Source organism: Scyliorhinus torazame, chromosome 1 (genome assembly GCF_047496885.1).
Source record: "Scyliorhinus torazame isolate Kashiwa2021f chromosome 1, sScyTor2.1, whole genome shotgun sequence".
Lineage (NCBI taxonomy): Eukaryota > Metazoa > Chordata > Chondrichthyes > Carcharhiniformes > Scyliorhinidae > Scyliorhinus > Scyliorhinus torazame.
In genome coordinates, this window is record NC_092707.1 from 91,366,018 (window position 1) to 91,386,034 (window position 20,017).

Sequence of the window (20,017 nt, forward strand, 5' to 3'; positions counted from 1 at the left end):
GATCTCCAGAGTTACGGAACCAACCGACTGGGTCAGTTCCATGGTGTGCGTAAAGAAGCCTTCCGGCGAGCTCAGAATCTGCATTGATCCAAAGGATCTGAATAGTAATATCATGAGGGAGCATTATCCAATTTCCAAGCGCGAAGAGCTCACATGTGAGATGGCTCGCGCCAAGCTCTTCACCAAACTTGACACCTCGAAAGGATTCTGGCAAATCCAGCTCAACAAATCCAGCAGGAAACTGTGTACCTTTAACACCCCCTTTGGCAGATATTGTTACAATAGGATGCCGTTTGGGATCATATCGGCTTCAGAAGTGTTCCACAGGATCATGGAACAAATGATGGAATGCATTGAAGGTGTTCGTGTCGATGTCGATGACATAATCATTTGGTCCACCACCCCGCAGGAGCATGTCAGTCGCCTCCAACGCGTACGGGAGCAGGGCCTACGCCTCAACAGGGCCAAATGCTCGTTTGGTCAGAGGGAACTCAAGTTCCTGGGGGACCACATCTCCCAGTTGGGTGTGCGGCCGGATGCGGACAAGGTGGCTGCTATCAGAGCCATGAAAATGGCAGAGGACAAGAAGGCGGGCCTCCGATTTCTGGGCATGGTCAAATTCCTAGGGAAGTTCATCCCTAATCTCGCCTCTCATATCACGGCTCTCAGGAACCTGGTCAGGAAGACGACAGACGTCCAAGGGCTCCCTGCCCACGAGCGCGAATGGAGAGAACTCAAAACCAAACTCACCACGGCCCCGGTCTTAGCCTTTTTTGATCCAGCGAAAGAGACAAAAATTTTGACCGATGCCAGCCAATCTGGCATTGGGGCAGTGCTCCTGCAACGCAATGAGGCCTCATCATGGGCCCCCGCTGCATATGCGTCACACGCCATGACCTACACGGAACAGCACTATGCGCAGATAGAAAAGGAGTGCCTGGGCCTGTTGACCGGTGTCGTCAAGTTTCATGATTATGTGTACGGCCTTCCCCAATTCACCGTCGAGACCGACCATCGCCCGCTGGTCAATATAATACAGAAAAACTTGAACGACATGACACCTCGCCTCCAGCGCATTCTGCTCAAACTCCGGCGATACGACTTCCAGCTGGTATACACCCCGGACAAAGACCTGATCATAGCCGACGCTCTGTCCAGGGCAGTCAACACTCCGTGTGACCCAGCGGGATTCGTCTGCCAGGTTGACGCCCATGTGGCCTCCAATCTACCGGCCACGGATGAACGCCTCGTCCAAATTCGCCGCGAGACAGCGGCTGACCCTTTGCTACAGCATGTCATGCGCCACCTAACAGACGGGTGGCTCAAGGGCCAATGCCCGCAGTTCTACAACATCAGAGATGATCTGGCGGTAGTTGATGGTGTTTTCCTGAAACTGGACCGCATTGTCATCCCGCACAGCATGCGCCAGCTCATCTTTGAACAGCTACACGAGGGCCATCTTGGCGTGGAGAGGTGCCGCCGATGGGCCCGAGAGGCAGTGTACTGGCCCGGCATCAATGACGACATCGCCAACACAGTGCTCAACTGCCCCACTTGTCAGCGCTTCCAGCCGGCCCAACCACGTGAGACCCTACAGCCCCATGAGGTGGTCACGTCCCCTTGGTCCAAGGTCGGCATTGACCTGTTCCATGCGCTGGGCAGGGACTACGTCCTGATTGTAGACTACTTTTCAAACTACCCGGAGGTGGTACGTTTACACGACATCACATCGTCTGCAGTCATCCGTGTCTGTGAGGACACCTTTGCTCGACAAAGCATCCCACTCACTGTGATGTCAGACAATGGCCCCTGCTTTGCAAGCCAGGAATGGTCCAACTTTGCCAGGAAGTACATCTTTGTGCATGTGACACCCAGTCCCCTGTACCCCCAATCCAATGGCAAAGCGGAGATGGGCGTCCACATAGTCAAACGCCTCCTCTGCAAGGCTGCCGATACTGGGTCTGATTTCTGCCTCGCCCTGCTGGCCTATTGCTCGGCCCCACTGTCCACTGGTCTGTCACCAGCCCAGCTGCTCATGGGTCGCACTCTGAGGACGACGGTGCCGTCCATTCATGTCCCAGACCTCGACCATGTTCCGGTCCTTCAACGAATGCAACTGTCTCGTGCACAGCACAAGGCAGCTCATGACGCCCGTGCAGCTGATCTCCCTGCTCTTGCTCCAGATGACAATGTCCGCATCCATCTTCCGGATGGTGGCTGGTCTGTAACCGCTGTGGTTCTTCGGCAGGTGGCTCCCCGCTCGTTCCTGGTTCGTGTACAGGATGGCTCCATTCTGCGCCGCAATCGGCGTGCCCTTCGTCTCGTTCTGCGTTCGCTCCTGTTGCCACGACGGAGGGTTGCCACGCCCTCCTGTCGACCCTGACCTGGTCTATGCAGAGATTCCGGTCACTCTGCATCCTCCTCACTCTGACGCAGTCCAACCCGCTCCTCAGCCGGAGGCTCCCGACCCACCCTTGAGGCGGTCAACCAGAATTTGTCGCCCACCTCAGAGACTTAATTTGTGAACTTTGTGGACTTATGGACTTTCTGATTTGTTCTGTTCTTCTGTTTAATCGTTCAAGTGGTTTGTATATAGTGTTCATCTCGTTATTCTTGTGACACACTGTTTTTTCTGCACCAGGCACCTTCCCATGTAAATAGCTTAGTTTTCATGTACGTAGTCCTGTAAATATTTCACACACACGTAGTCAGGAACATTCACTATACACTATTTATTGCCACGCAGGTGCATTTTGTATAAAAGGGGAGATGTCATAATATACACCAGTATATCATGGTGCAGACACACACTGATGGACACACAGTGGGGCCAATCAACATACACAACACCGCAGCCAATCACCAGTGAGAGCACACGCACTATAAAGACGGGGATCATCAGAGTTCCCGCTCATTCGAGTTGCAGCTAGCTAGGAGGACAGAGCTCACAGCCTGCAACACAAACAGCCACCATGTGCTGAGTGCATCGACTGGTTAGGACAACACGAAGTCTTACAACACCAGGTTAAAGTCCAACAGGTTTGTTTCGATGTCACTAGATTTCGGAGCGCTGCTCCTTCCTCAGGTGAATGAAGAGGAGCAGCGCTCCAAAAGCTAGTGACATCGAAACAAACCTGCTGGACTTTAACCTGGTGTTGTAAGACTTCGTATTGTGCTCACCCCAGTCCAATGCCGGCGTCTCCACATCATGGTTAGGACAAGGCAGAGGTCTTTAGTTAAAGCTAGTATCGTGTTAACCCACAGTCTAAGTATGTTTAAACAGTTAATGATTCAATAAAATAGTGTTGCACTATTTCAAGTGTTGGTGACCTGTATGTGATCCAGAACACCCAACACATCAGCAACTGAAGAGGAACTTTTGGTATTCAGTATTAATAGTTCGTACTGATGCAAACTGTGGAGGTGCAGTTCCAAATTATATTTTACATAACAAGCGGCTTAAAGGGCGAGAAGGTGACAGAAAAGAATTTGAGAGAAGTAATTTCAGAACTTGGGTCCAAGGCAGCTGAAGGTGCAGCTGCCAATGGTGGAGCAAAGAAAATCAGGATGCACAGAATCAGCGGAGAGCAGATATCCGGCGGTGTTTTAAGGCTGGAGGAGGTTGCAGAGATGGCGAGGGGCAATTTGAACACACTGGCAAGAATTTTAACACTGAGGTATTGCTTAATCAGGAGTCAGTGTAGATCAACAAGCCCAGGGGTGCAGGAAGGTCGCAATTCCCACACCAAGGTGAGTTAGTTAGTCCTGGGCAGAGTGGCAGAAAAGCAGTACAATTACACTCCTTCACCCTTAGGCTTGGGAGAGGGATACTAGGCCAACGTTCACACTCCTGATTACCATCCAGTGACTGTGGCTGGAAATGTACATGTGCGAATGTGGGATTAGGACTGGATCAAGGTGCGATGCCTTCCATGGTAGAGTAGCCTGCCGACGTTCCTTTATTCAGGATTGCCAGCGTAGAATGGCTTATTGTATGAAATAACTGCAGGTGGTCAACAACTGTGAAACTACTATGTGCCTTCAGAAGAGGAGGGAAACGGAATATTTAAAATAAAAGAAATGCGTGTAAGGCTAATACTTAAACTGGTTTAGGGTCCTATTATAATAATCGGGAGTATTCTGATCAGAGGGTAAGAACACCCATTGTGTTTTTAGTTAATGAGATTGTGGTTTACTTATTCTATGAAGCATGCTGAGCACTGACAGAGTGCCGTAGAGGCTGGTTAATTTTACTCGATTTCCCATTGAGCCAGAAGTAAAATATATTGCTCTCCATAAATGAGACCAGGGGCAGCTTCGGCTCCCATTGCTGTCGAATCAGCGCTGCACATCAGGCTGTCTGAGGATTCGGAGAAGCTGGGGTGGGAATTGTTGCGTCTGCTGCACAAAGATAATGGGAAAGGGAAGTGATAGCTGCGTTCTGGAAGACAGAAATATTGGGGAAGGGTTTAGTCTCCAATTTCATGTCACATTATAATGAAGGTGGGAGGGAAGTGTTGGTTGTAAGGATGGCGAGGAACGCTGTGTTCCATTTCAATAAATTTGAACATTACAATGATCATGCTGTCCTGGTTTGAATTTCTTGAACAAACAGCGCGTGAGACTAATGTGACTGCCATTTCCAGATGTTGTTTCACAGTTTGTGCCTGTGACAGTGAAATCTGAATGTCTCACTTTTTAGCTCACAGTACATCTATATATATGCATAATTTTTTTTAGCATAGTTTCCTATCATGCAACCATACATCATCAATTTTCCATGTTCCACCAAGTTTATTCCCATTTCTATTTAACTTAGTTTGCGTGTTGGATGGCGGCACGGGAGGAGTCTTCCTGTGTCTGTGTGGGTTTCTTCCGGGTGCTCCGGTTTCCTCCCACAAGTCCCGAAAGACGTGCTGTTAGGTGAATTGGGCATTCTGAATTCTCCCTCAGTGTACCCAAACAGGCGACGGAATGTGGCGATGAGGGGCTTTTCACAGTAACTTCATTGTAGTGTTAATGTAAGCCTACTTGTGACAGCAAAGATTATTATATTATAAGATTGAAAACAACGTATTCCATTTCAATAAAAGCAAAACACTTTGAGATGTTTAAGAGTAACATAAGTGTGCTTGTTGAAAATAATTGGGGGGTTGTCGCTATCAAAATCTCTTCTTAAAAAGTTCAGTTGCAAAGAATTACAATTAATAACAACTTTTTAAAAGTCCCTGTCAGCTTTTAGTTCTAGCTGAAGAATGCCTGCGTTTTTAAAAATGGAATGTAGTTTCTGCCTATCAGCTGTGCATAAACTGAGGCTGAGGGCAGGATTTTCTGGCCGAAAGGGTCTTCCGGCTCCACCGTGGACGACCCCCCCCCCCCCCCCCCCCCCCCCCCCCCCACCACCACCACCAACAGCAGCGGTTCCCCGGTGGCCAGACGGGTGAGCCATATGCACCACCGGAACTGGAAAATCCCACCAGCTGTCAATGGCAAGACACCCTCGCCACCATAAAACCCGCTGCGGGTGGGGCACGGGACATCCCGGCCTGAGTGTGTGGATGAATGATGTTCTTTCAGCCCTTTGCCAATCCCATTCTTGAGCTAGCCTTGAGTAAATGCTTCAGAATTGTGTGATGACAACACATCATCCAATTTCTTTCCTCATTGTTCTGTGATTGATTGATTTTTGTCAGTGAAAGGTGTGAAGGGCCTTCCTATACAATTCACACCAAATGGAATTGTATAGAAGAGCCATGATCTAATGAAATGGCAAAAAGGCTTGTGGGGGTTGTGGTGTTGGGTGCTCTGAGGTACAGATGAACCAACGCGGTTGCGTTTGGTACAACGCAGTTTTATTCCAACTAGTTATTTACACATATGTCTTTGTACTCAGCACGTGGTTACTGTGTGAGTGTCTTGTTAATGAGGTCCTGGCCTTGTCCTGTCTCCAGATGGACTGGCCAGCAGGTGTCGTGTTTCTAGTCTTATACTGTGTCTGCCCTTGTCTGTGATTGGCTGTCGTGTTATGTGTGCTAATTGGTCTGTTGGTCTGTCTATCGTGATGTGTGTTGTGATGTGTGTTTGAATATCATGACAGGGGTGACTGGCCTACTTCTGTTCCTATGTGTTACCCCAGGTAGCTATGTTAATATCCCAAACAATCCCAAAATGTACTGGGATAATGACCGGAGTTACTGAACTGCATGTTGTTTAGCTAATGTCACTGGAGATGCAGTCATCAACTTAGATAATTCAGCATCAGCTATGTGTACTAATTCAGCTCTCTTTCAAGATTTACAGACTGTTACACACCCTTAGAAAGTTCCAGCGTTCACTATTTAAACAGAAGTATTGAAATATTGATTGGAGTGGATAGGAAAAAATGGATGATCATTAATATTAATCAGAACCTTGGTAACTGATCTTTAAAATAGCCCTGATAATAGAACTTCTTCCCTGAATATGGTATCCTGATGCCAAGATAAAAGATTTCTACATTAAAATGGGACCCTGGTGGTGAGATTGCCATTTAAAACTAGGGGCCCAGATATTGAAGCTCCTTGTTTAACAGCGGGTTCTTGGAATTCGCATTGTAAGGGATCGCTAAGGATGACATTAATTTTGTAAGAGAGGCACCTTATGATACAACTCCTTCTGTAGAAGTGGGTTATGGTATTGATATTGTCTCTGAAAATTGCTACAATATCTTGCCTTGCCGCCGTGTGACCACCAACTCTAATCTGCAGAATGAGACAGAGACACCGGGCAGCCCACATAAATCTGTCAGGTAACTGGCTTCAATTCAGTCTGCTTTTCCACCAATTAATCTTTCTGTGGTGACACCTTGCAGCCTGGATTTAATATCTGCTTCGATCTCTCGGACACTTCTGTTGCACGAGCAATAACTCTTTGGTAACCTAACAATGTCTCCTACCTTCTTATAGTGAAGGCAGCACAAGGTTGGCAGGTTGTTAATCATGTCATCTCAAAAGGCGCTGATGGAAATACTGCAACGTAAGGCGAGTTCAGATTTAAAGCTCCAATGTGCATTTTCAAATCAACTTTATTTTCCCTTGGAATTTTTGCTGGGTAATATACATTTTTAAAGGGAACTTGCAGCTCCCTCTGTACTGTCCCACCAAGTTCTCTAATGTCATAGTTATGGAATTGTGTCCTCGTCCATTCATGAAATTTGAGCATCACTGACCAGGCCAACATTTATTGTCCCACTTGCCATTGAGAAATGATGATGAGCCTTCTCGAACCTCTACTGTGTTTTTAGCAAAGTTGCAGTTTTATACAGTGAAGGAGTGGTAAGTTCCAAGTCAGGATGGTGAGTAACTTGGAGGGAAACAGTCAAGTGTGGTGGTCCAAAGCGGTCACAAAACAGGAGGCCATTCGGCCCATCAAGTTTGCGCCGGCACTTTCAAAGAACAGTTCAGTTAGACCCTTTCTCTTTCCCCACATCTCAGCAGCTTCAAATATTTCTTTGATTTCCTTTTGAAGACTGCTATTGAATCTGCACCCCCCTCAATCAGGCAGTGCATTCCAAATTCTAACAACTTGTTGCATAAAAATGTTTTCCCTCATGTTGCCTTTTGTTCTTTTGCCAATCACCTTGAATCTTCATCACTAAATTATCGACTTTGCACCCATTGGAATCACATTCACGTTATTTACTCTCAGCTAAGCCCTTCATGATTTAAACATCTCTATCAAATTTACTCTTAGCCTTTTCTGTTCAAATGAAAACAACCCCAGCTTCTCTAACCTATCTCCGCAACTGTAATCCCTCATCACTGGATCCATTCCACTCAGCCTCTTCTGTGCCCTTTCCAAAGTCATTTCATTCTTATAAAGTTTGGTACTCAGAACTGGACACAGTACTCCTGCTAGGGATGAAGTGGTGTTTTATATAGTTTTGGCATAACTCCTTGGAATTTGGTCAAAGATAGTTAGATTGAAGCTAAAAGCAAAATGCTGTATAAATAGTTGAACTAAATAAGACTGAGATACATTGAAAGTAGCAAGTGATACTAAAATAGATTAAAACCATCTTATTTTAAATATGTCTGCACTGATTGGTTGTCAATTTATGGCAAATGCAGCTATTCCCCTTGAGGAACCCCACAGACCAGAATGAATGGTCTGACACAAATGAGCTAGGTAAAGAGAGTTTAAATCTAAACTGTGCTACGCTTAGTCTGGGAGCTTGTTTGATGATGCAGCGTAGGATTAACTTTGTTGTTAATGCATGACGTACCTGACCTTGATGTTGATGTTCAACAGCACTCAACACACTTCAATTTCGGAAGCAAGAAGACAAGATCGGTCCTAAAACATGGGCAGGCGACTGACAGAAGTCCCTTAGAAATGGTTGATAAATAGCCCCCATTACAGCTTTCTTTGTTGGGGGGGGGGGGGGGGGGGGGGGGGGGGGGAATCCTGGTGGTTTGCCATTGAAGTTATGACAGGTGATTGGATAACCCCCACAGGGCCTCTGTGCCATCATAACATTTATATATTTTTTAAATGGAGACGTTTGCAATCATTAGGTTCATGTGTAACTTTGCCCAAAGTTCTATTTTTGAGTCTTCACACTCAATCTAATTTCAAATCCTGCCCGGCTCATTTGCGTCAGTGCATTCATTCTAAAGTTCGGGGTTCTTAAAGGGGAATAGCTGCGTTTATCTTAAATTAGCAACTAATCAATATAGATCTATTAAAATGAATGGAACTCTTTCTTCCTGTTTTAGCATGACTTGCTGTTTTCAATACATTTCTTCAGCTACTTATAATGTATTGGTAGCAATAGTATCTATATTGTGAGACAGTCAAACTTTATAACACCCAAATCCATAACAGGAATGTTACCCATTGTTAAAAGGCAGAGGGCGTTCAGTACTGCAGATAAACATACCATTGATTTGAACTAGGACTGCTTGGTAAAATGTTGAAAAATGTTTGCACTCCAAAATTCTAACAAAGATTATGTAGTTTAGCCACAGCAATCGTTGGCTACAGCAAAGTAAATGTATTTATTCTTTCGTGGGGTGCGCGTCGCTAATGCGACCAGCATTAGTTGCCCATTCCGAACTTCCCTTGAGAAGGTGGCATGAGCTGCCTTCTTAAGCTATTGCAATCTATCTGGTGTAGGTATAGTCACAATGCTGTTAGGAAGAGAGTGTTATATTATATTACTACTCCTGGTAGCATGTAATATTACTGGGTTTAAGTAATATATGTCGTTACTAACTGCAGATGATGTTGAAGAACACTTGAGTCTTTGAAGTAAAGTGAAAGAATTTCTTAAGTAACAATAAAACTAATAAATGTGTTCAACACTCCACTGAACTAACTCTAGCAATAAAGTAAGGGTAACTAACCGTACAAACGGCATCTAAGCTACACGTGGTGTCTAGGCTGAGATCACCTCTGTTATACTGCTGCTATCTGGTAACTCCTGCATGGAAAGAGAGCTAGAGCTTCTGGGAACTCAGTTACATAGTGGATCTAGTAATGCCCTCTAGTGGTAGTGTTATAGCTAAGTGTTGTGATTAACCCTTTAATTACATGTCTGTCTACATATCATTACAGTGAGTTCCCAGATTTTGATCCAGCAACCGTGAAGGGATGGCCGTGTAGTTCCAAGTCAGGATTTGAGTGTGGCTTGTAGGGGTTCTTGCAGGTGTTGCCGTTCCCATATATTTTTTGCTCTTGTCCTGTTAGGTGGTAGAGATCAGGGGTTTTAGAAGGTGCGGTCGAAGAAGCCTTGCTGGGTTGCTGCAGTGCACTGTAGGCTGGTGGTGGAGGGAGTGAATGTTTCGGGTGGAGTGGTAACAAAGCAGGTTGCATTGTCCTGGATGATGTTGAGCTGCTTGGGTGTTATTTGAGCTTCATTCATCCAGGGAATCCTGAATTGTGCTGTTTAGATAGTGGACAGGCTTTAGGGAGTTTGGAGGTCGGTAACTTGGCACAAAATTCATAAGGGGAATTTCCACTCTTGTTTTGGGGGGTCAGGAACGAAGGAGGGGTGCAGAATCAAGCAGGAGTCCCAAAACGGCTTTTAAGCCAGTGGGATTTCCATATCCGATTGCTACCCCCACCAATGACGTAATGGGAATCCTGACTTTAAAATTCGAGATCTTCATTTGCATCCATTTAAATATGATTATCAGGTCTTTACGACTGATAGTGCCCCCATGTTAAGTTGTCCATTCACGTCGATGTCATAGCAGGTCCCCATGACGTATACCTGGAGGGCAGAACCCACTGGAGGTACATAGGTGAGAACATTCCCCAAGAGGGAGAGGGTCATGCCCAGGCAGTCCCCTGGCACTGCCTCCTGGCAGTAGGGGGAAATGCCGGGGGGATCCCCTGGGGAGGTGCCAGGGAGTTCTGTGGTGGTGAGGGGGTGTCCATTCTTTTTTACACTGGATGCCCTTTAAAAACAGCGCCCCAATCTTTTAATAGCCAAAGTTGCTGGCGGGGTGGGCTCATTAAGAGCACGCCCCACCAGCGTAACATCATCTAGTGCGAATGGCCAGCAGCGTAGCTGGCGGACCACCCCCTGCTTTTACCACCCGCGTTGACACTTGTCAAAAAAATCAGTAAATTCTGCCCTCAGCCTCTGATCTGCTCTTGTAGCCACAATATTTATATGGCTGATCCAGTTCAGTTTCTGGTCAATTGTAACCATAAGGAACTGATGGTGGAGGATTCAGCATTGGTAATGTCATCAAATGTCAAGGGGAGATGGTTAGCTTTTCTCGTGTTGACAATGGTCGTTAAACATACAAAGCAGCAAAGATCAGTGGGAGACTAGAGGACTGGGAAATCTTTAGGGGGCAACAGAAAGCTACTAAAAAAGCTATAAAGAAGAGTAAGATAGATTATGAGAGTAAACTTGCTCAGAATATAAAAACAGATAGTAAAAGTTTCTACAAATACATAGAACAAAAAAGAGTGGCTAAGGTAAATATTGGTCCTTTAGAGGATGAGAAGGGAGATTTAATAATGGGAGATGAGGAAATGGCTGAGGAACTGAACAGGTTTTTTGGGTCGGTCTTCACAGTGGAAGACACAAATAACATGCCAGTGACTGATGGAAATGAGGCTATGACAGGTGAGGACCTTGAGAGGATTGTTATCACCAAGAAGGTAGTGATGGGCAAGCTAATGGGGCTAAAGGTAGACAAGTCTCCTGGACCTGGTGGAATGCATCCCAGAGTACTAAAAGAGATGGCTGGGGAAATTGCAAATGCACTAATGATAATTTACCAAAATTCACTAGACTCTGGGGTGGTCCCGGCGGATTGGAAATTAGCAAACGTGACACCACTGTTTAAAAAAGGAGGTAGGCAGAAAGCGGGTAATTATAGGCCAGTGAGCTTAACTTCGGTAGTAGGGAAGATGCTGGAATCTATCATCAAGGAAGAAATAGCGAGGCATCTGGATGGAAATTGTCCCATTGGGCAGACGCAGCATGGGTTCATAAAGGGCAGGTGGTGCCTAACTAATTTAGTGGAATTTTTTGAGGACATTAGCAGTGCGGTAGATAACGGGGAGCCAATGTATGTGGTATATCTGGATTTCCAGAGAGCCTTTGACAAGGTGCCACACAAAAGGTTGTTGCATAAGATAAAGATGCATGGCATTAAGGGGAAAGTAGTAGCATGGATAGAGGATTGGTTAATTAATAGAAAGCAAAGAGTGGGGATTAATGGGTGTTTTCTCTGGTTGGCAATCAGTAGCTAGTGGTGTCCCTCAGGGATCAGTGTTGGGCCCACAACTGTTCACAATTTACATAGATGGTTTGGAGTTGGGGACAAAGGGCAATGTGTCCAAGTTTGCAGACGACACTAAGATAAGTGGTAAAGCAAAAAGTGCAGAGGATACTGGAAGTCTGCAGAGGGATTTGGATAGGCTAAGTGAATGGGCTAGGGTCTGGCAGATGGAATACAATGTTGACAAATGTGAGGTTATCCATTTTGGTAGAAATAACAGCAAAAGGGATTATTATTTAAATGATAAAATATTAAAACATGCTGCTATACAGAGAGGCCTGGGTGTGCTAGTGCATGAGTCGCAAAAAGTTGGTTTTCAGGTGCAACAGGTGATTAAGAAGGCAAATGGAATTTTGTCCTTCATTGCGAGAGGGATGGAGTTTAAGACTAGGGAGGTTCTGCTGCAGTTGTGTAAGGTGTTAGTGAGGCCACACCTGGAGTATTGTGTTCAGTTTTGGTCTCCTTACTTGAGAAAGGACGTTCTGGCACTGGAGGGTGTGCAGAGGAGATTCACTAGGTTAATCCCAGAGCTGAAGGGGTTGGATTACGAGGAGAGGTTGAGTAAACTGGGACTGTACTCGTTGGAATTTAGAAGGATGAGGGGGGATCTTATAGAAACATATAAGATTATGAAGGGAATAGATGGGATAGATGCGGGCAGGTTGTTTCCACTGGCGGGTGAAAGCAGAACTAGGGGGCATAGCCTCAAAATAAGGGGAAGTAGATTTAGGACTGAGTTTAGGAGGAACTTCTTCACCCAAAGGGTTGTGAATCTATGGAATTCCTTGCCCAGTGAAGCAGCAGAGGCTCCTTCATTAAATGTTTTTAAGATAAAGATAGATAGTTTTTTGAAGAATAAAGGGATTAAGGGTTATGGTGTTCGGGCCGGCAAGTGGAGCTGAGTCCACAAAAGATCAGCCATGATCACATTGAATGGTGGAGCAGGCTCGAGGGGCCAGATGGCCTACTCCTGCTCCTAGTTCTTATGTTACCTGGCATTTGTGTGAATATTACTTGCCTCTTATCAGCCCAGATCTGAATGCTGTCCAGCTCTTGCTGCATAGGGACATGGACTGCCTCCATCTCTGAACATTTCTCACCTATGTACCTCCGGTGAGTTCTGTCCACCAGGTGCACGTCGTAGGGGCCTGTCATGACATCAATGTGAATGGACAATTTAACATGGGGGGGGGGGGGGGGGGGAAATTGGATGTAAAGACCTGATAATCCTATTTAAATTTTACAACACCAGGTTAAAGTCCAACAGGTTTGTTTTGAATCACTAGCTTTTGGAGTGCAGCTCCTTCATCAGGTGAATGAAGAGGTGGGTTCTAAAAACACATATCGACAAATTCAATGATGCAAGATGATACTTTGAATGCGAGTTTTTGCAGGTAATTAAGTCTTTACAGGTCCAGACGGTGTGACTGGAGAGAGGAATAATCACAGGTTAAAGAGTGTGAATTGTCTCAAGCCAGGACAGTTGGTAAGATTTCGTAAGCCCAGTCTTATGTTGGGGGGGGTGAATCCCAGGTCCCGGTTGAGGCCGCACTCATGTGTGCGGAACTTGGCTATAAGTTTCTGCTCGGCGATTCTGCGTTGTCGCGCGTCCTGAAGGCCGCCTTGGAGAACACTTACCCAAAGATCAGAGGCTGAATGCCCTTGACTGCTGAATTGTTCCCCAACTGGAAGGGAACATCCCTGCCTGGCGATTGTCGCGCGATGTCCATTCATCCGTTGTTGCAGCGTCTGCATGGTCTCGCCAATGTACCACGGCTCGGCACATCCTTTCCTGCAGCATATGAGGTAGACAAGGTTGGTTGAGTCGCACGAGTATGTACCGCGTACCTGGTAGGTGGTGTTCTCGCGTGTAATGGTGGTACCAGTCCAACTCCGGCATCTCCACATCATATGTAAATGGTATTGAACAATTTGCAATTATCAGGGAACTTCGGACCTTCTGATGGAGGGAAGGTCATTAATGAATTAGCGAAAGATAGTTGGTGTCAACACGATCATCTTCTTTTGTGCTAGGTATAAATCGAATGGTGGAGTGCTTTCCCCCTGATTCCTATTGACTTTGCTCGGGCTCTTTGATGCCACACTCGGTCAAATGCTGCATTGATATCGAGAGTAGTTAATCTTACCCCTTCTCTTGTGTTCAGCTCCTTTGCCCATGTTTGGACAAAGGCAATAGAAGTCAGGAACCAAGTGACCCTGATAGAACCCAAACTGAGAATTGGTGAGTAGGCTATTGCTGTGTAAATGCCACTTTATAGCACTGTCAACAACACCTTAATTCTACCTAGAAGGCAGAAAAGAAGGAGCAATGTTGATGTGAGAAAGGCTGAGTTTCTGTCACACACATTATTCAGGTTCAGAAACATTTACATTTGTGAGTAAATTATAGCGCATCTTAAAATTTATATCTCTCACTCCCCCGCCCCATAAACCCAGATATAAGGTGTGGTATCAGATATTTAATGGTGATATGTGAGAGGTTTCTATGCTATTTAACTTTATGTTGTTGATACAAGTGATTTTTGAAAATGTACATTTGGAGGAATTTAAGAATGTTGATTTGTTTTTTTTCATCTTCCCCTCTCTGCATATGGAAGTTATGACTGATCATTTTCAGTAAATGCTTGTGTTTATTCCTCTGCAACATCATTTAAAGCTGTAACCAGTCTTTTTCAAAATAGCTCCTTTCATTCTCTGAGGAGTACCTTCCGTTCTCTCACTGTCCCTATTTCCACTCTGAGTGAGGTTATCCAAGGATTGAGCTGAATCATGGTACATTTAGTGCTGGGGATTTGTAAATGGGCCAAGGTTACCCCCACACTCATTTTACACAGGACCCTTGTAGCTGTCTGAAAAAAGAGACTACTCCCAGCAGCCTGGACTAAATTAGTACCGTGGCTTTTCAGACTCACTTTTCAAAGATTTACTGGCATTCTAAGAGATAATTTTTAACTTCAGTGCTTGTGTTTATGTTAGTGTGTTATGTATTCTGTGCTGAGTACTTTGGTATAATGACTCAGGCCAGAACTTGTGAATTGTTTCATCGCTAACACTTGAGTACACTGTATGTGGGTGTCAGACATAGAAATGCTTTTATTTCAAATTCTAGAGGCACAATATTTTCAAAAGTCAGAAGTAAAAAGCTGCTGATGGACAACCTGGGCAGAAGCTGCTTTACACTTTCTGCTGAATTTAGCAGAATCCCTTTCAGGATCAAAGTGCTTATGATTATACTGTATTGATAATTAACCTGCTTTCCCCCAAATTGGGAAAAGCAGCTCCGGGCAAAAAAAAAGGAGCCATCCGCATCAGGTAAAGTTGTCCTTTGACAGTGGAGACTGTACTTTGTGGGAATGTTTCAGGTTTAATGGACCATTAATACAAGATGGTCACAAATAAATTCAAGAGGAAATGTAGGGAAAAAGCCTTTACTTCGAGAATGATTTGAATGTGGAATTCACCTTCACAAGGAGTTGGCAAGGTAAATAGCATTGATTAATTCAAGGGGAAGCCACATAAATACCCAATGAAGGCAGGAATAGAAGGTCATGCTGATAGGGTGAGGTGAAGAGAGGTTCCATAGATTCATGGAGGAGGTTCTTGTGGAGTAAAAGCAATGACATAGAATTATTGGTGTGAGTGGTCTGTTTACACACTGTACATTCCATGTAATGCCTAGTCTTCATTTGTCTTTTCTGTTCCTCTACAGTCTGGCCATTCATGACCCGAATCAGATTACGCAAGGTGCAACACCATTGAGATAACAATTAACAAGACTGTACAGAATACTCCTGAACCAGCTGGGGAAGGATTGCCACCTGATCACAGAAATTATTACTCACAAACTCACACAGAGGGAGGTAGCATTCTCCCACTTCATGTTTGTAGCCACCTAAAATGGCTGATTCCCGATTAATTTGGCCAAAACCCGATGTAAAATGGCTAACCGAAAAGGCTGATGGGAAAAGCAGCCAACAGGGCACAAACGGACAGCTGCAGACAGAACAGCGTATTCGGCTCTGGGGAAGTCGGCCCAGATCGATACCTGCGACCATTAGCAGCACATCAACACAGACATCTGCAGTTTAATCGGCTATCCCCGGGAACAATTGCAACATATTAGCAATTGAATGCCGATCCAGACCTCTCGGCGCCAGCAGTGGCCAAGACAAAGAAAGGTGAACGACCACCCCCCGAACAAGGAATCGCCCCATTATTGGAGCATATCGAACCCAGTGATTGGGAACAAGTCCAATCACTTGGGACCAGGGTCAAGGACCGCCCCGAGAGGCGGGAGGACCCTGGGACCTATAAAAGAAAGGGGCCAAGTTCAGATCGACCCTTCTCTCCCTTCTTCTCCTGCTCGCAACCTTCGCAAGAACCATCGACCAGCAACCGTACGTTTGACTCCAGCGATCGCTACCCGGTAGAGACTCCTAGCCATCAACCTGTATCAGCCTTTGAATCCCGCAGGCCAGACCCAATTCGATAAGCCATTCGTTTCCCTGACCTGCTGGACCATTCCCAAAAGTTAAGTATTGGCCAGTAGTGATAGGTAGTAGTCTAGAAAGTAGGATTATTGTATAAGTATTCATTGCTGTACATAATAAATGACCATTGATTTTAATCTTACTAAGCGGTGTGCTGTCTTATTAATCATAACTAGAGCTTGAACCACGTGGCGATATCAGAAAGATACCTGGCGACTCGTGAGCAAAGGTGACAGAATTAGAGCTAATAAAACTAAGGCTAATAAGAGCAACAAATTGGCGACTCCGCCGGGACCTGATCTAGAAGTGGAAAACCACTCCGGGAGAACCCAAGAAATTTGAATTCGAATCCAATTGGAAACAAAAACCACAAGTGTTCAAGCGGTTCTGGTTAATAATTCACAATTCGGAAGTGTGTGTATGCATGCGTAACTAACAGGGCTATAGGGAAAACCTATAGATTTTGTCAAAACTATCGGAAGTCGGTATTTTCAGAAATTAGTGCAAGCCGTACCCGCATCTACGACACCACCTTAGCCCCCTGTTCCAAATTCGACCGAAGTAAGCAGATAAGAGAGATGGCCATACAGGCACTGCAACGCCTCATGAACCCCGAGGAATTTTCGGTTGCAGCGATCAGCAGCATTAAAGTGGGACAGTGTCCCATTTGGGAAGTGGAAATCCGGAAATTTCTCCAGGGCAAAGGATGGCCCATGTGGAATGATTTCTGCAATAATGACGATTCTGGTTCCGGAAGTATAGGGCATACTTGGTGGGAGAACCTGAGTGAGATCCATAAAAAGAGCTTAGCAAAACCGCGCAAGCCGATGGCAATTGTGTCCTGTCTGGCACAATTGCGAGGCACAGAGGAGGTCGTCAGGACGTTCCGCAAAGAAATAGAAGGCATACATGGTATGAGTAAAATCGATGTATGCGAGGTTGAGAATGAGAACCTGAAATTAAAAAGGAAATTAGCGGCAAAGGACGAAGAGGTGGCTGACGCCAAACGGGGTCACCAGTCTTGTCTGGCGCATTTGAGTAGTTTCCAGTCCCAGTATGAGAAGGCTTATCAGGACATGCAGCATGCAGTCCTGGTAAAGAAAGAGACAGAGAAGCAGGTGAAGATGCTACAGAAGCAATGTAGTGATCTCAAGGCAGCCTTGAGAGCGCTCCACGCTGCAACCACGGAACAAAGGCAGAGTACCATAGACCATGCAAAGTGCCGAAAGCAAATTGCAGACCTGCAATCACTGCTTTCTGTCCAAAACGGATTCCAAGAAACCTTTGGGGCAAGTTTAGAACAGGAAGACGGCCCTGATTGGGAAGAATTGCAGGAGACAGCGCAGAGATATGTTCAGGGAACATGTGCGCAGGGAAAGCCCCAAAGGAGAAAAGCACCCCCACCCCCCACACAGCAGGTAGTTCAGGCTCCAATGAACCCTGTAACAACCCACCGCACAGCCACATCAGACGAGGCGGAATTCCTATATTCCACCCCCCTCACAGTGACCCAATTACGGGACGCATGTGCGAAAATCACACCGTTCCTCCCCGCTTCAGACCCACACCATTTCTTTGCCACCGTCAAACACCAGGCGAACGGTCTGGATGAGAAAGAGCAGGTAAAGCTCATGGTCCTAAGCTTAGACCCATCGGTAGCAGCAGCCCTTCCCGACCGACAGAACGTAGGAGGAGGCACCCTTGCAGAAATGCATACCGCGATCCTGGATGCGATCGGGTATAACCGGGGTGACCCCATGGATAGCCTAAATAAGTGCAGACCGAAGAAGTCTGAACACCCCACAGCGTTCGCAGGACGCTTGTGGATTCACTTTGAAGCCGTTTTCGGAAACGTAGACCGTGCCCATTTGTCCCCAGACAATATGGCCAAATGGACCCGCACCCTTAGCTCCCATGCCACAGAAGCAGGACAGAATGCCTGTAATAATTATGACCCCTCGGAGGAGGCTCATAATGAGAAGCGGGTGGTAAAAAGATTGTCCCGCGTTTGGGAACAGTCTGCTCACAGTAAACCTGCCGCTAAAACCCCCGAGGAAAAGCAAGCCGCCACAGACGTGCAGGCAGTAAGAACCACTCTTCACAACCCCGCCTGGGTAAATGAGGGAAAGAGCAGCCCCCCAGCAAAACTGCAAGAATGTTACAACTGCGGACAGTTGGGGCATTTTGCCAAAGAGTGCAATGCCCCTAAAAAGCCACAGAGAGCCCAACAGACAGGCACTCTCAGTAAGAAAAAGGCAGAGCCCAAACATAGCGTTAGCGCCCGGTCGGATCAGACAGACTTGACCGGAACGGACTGACGGTGTACAGGCTCCCGCAGGTGGGTCTGCGATACCCTTTGGGATAGGTCAGGACCACCCGTAGTCGCAGCGAAAATTCAGGGACAGCCGATCGAGCTTCTCTGGGACACAGGAGGGTCCCGCACCACCTTAAATTCCTCCACCCTTGGTCAGGACATGTGGCCCACTACAGCCACTATCACCCTCAGCGGCTTCACAGGCCACTCACAGCAGGGACACATCACAGCCCCTGTACCCATCCAAATCGGAACCATGAACACAAAACACCCCGTAGTTTTAGTCGACCTGCCCCAAACAGCAGAGCACGTTTTGGGAATCGACTTTATGAAGTCCCACCACCTATCTTTCGATCCAGTCAACCAGTGTGTCTGGAAGATGGCGAAATCCGCTAGAGCCCCCGCAAAGCTCAACATAGGGGACTATATGAACAAAATTAGCGCAGTAGGCGAGTTTTGGTTCAACCCCACCACACTCAGCACGGACAGACAGGTTAGGGCAGTCCTGCAAAAAGACAGGGCAGCATTCGCGACCCACAAGCACGACTGTGGACGGATGACTGGCTCCGTACAAGTAACAGGACCAGACCCTAGACCCCAAAAGTAGTACGGATTCCCCCTAGAAGCAGAGGGAGAAATCCTAAAGGTGATCGAGAGCTTATTAGAGCAGGGCGTCCTAAGATCGGTAGCCTCAACTAATAATGCCCTGATTTGGCCAGTAAGAAAGCCCAACGGATCATGGCGCTTGACCATTGATTATCGGGAACTCAATAAAGTCACCCCCGCAGCAGCCCCCACCGTAGCAACAAGTCCCGAGACCATGCTCAAACAGGGACTCCATGCCCGATATTTCACGTTTTGGACGTCAGTAATGGATTCTGGTCCATTCCATTGGCAAAGGCGTGCCAGTATAAATTTGCCTTCACTTTCAGAGCGCAGCAGTACACGTGGACATGCCTGCCACAAGGATTCCACAACTTCCCCTCCATTTTCCACCGACAGCTGGCAAATGGACTAGCGAAATTTTCTCGCCCCGAATGTCTGGTACAGTATGTAGATGATCTACTACTGCAGACGGACACAAAAGAAGAGCTCATTAAGCTTCTGTCCGAACTCCTGGAATTATTGCATTCCATTGGATGTAAAGTCAACCCCAAAAAGGCCCAGATATTGGAAGAGAAAGTGGTATATTTGGGTACTATTATCACACACGGCAAACGCGAGATCGAGCACAAAAGAATTGACTCGATCGCTAAATTGCCCCTTCCCCAAAATGTTTCAGCCCTCCGGTCGTTTTTAGGACTGGTTGGCTACTGCCGAAACCACATTGACGGTTTCGCCAGCAAGGCAGCGCCCCTCTCAGGCCTCCTAAAGAAAGGAGCCCCCTGGGAATGGCTTCCGCAGCA

The 20,017-nt window shown here is 46.4% G+C and overlaps 1 protein-coding gene across 3 annotated transcripts in view; it reads left to right on the forward strand.

Annotated features, from left to right (window-relative positions):
• The window catches only part of LOC140409703 (uncharacterized), an 80,680-nt gene extending 61,287 nt beyond the window's left edge, over positions 1-19,393 (forward strand). For all 3 annotated transcript variants that reach the window (XM_072497993.1, XM_072497992.1, XM_072497994.1), the window contains one exon: positions 15,517-19,393. In XM_072497993.1, coding sequence (XP_072354094.1) covers positions 16,876-18,615 — 1,740 coding nt within the window. In that variant the 5' untranslated portion in view covers positions 15,517-16,875 and the 3' untranslated portion in view covers positions 18,616-19,393. The remainder of the gene's footprint in view (positions 1-15,516) is intronic.
• The last annotated feature ends 624 nt before the right edge of the window (positions 19,394-20,017 follow it).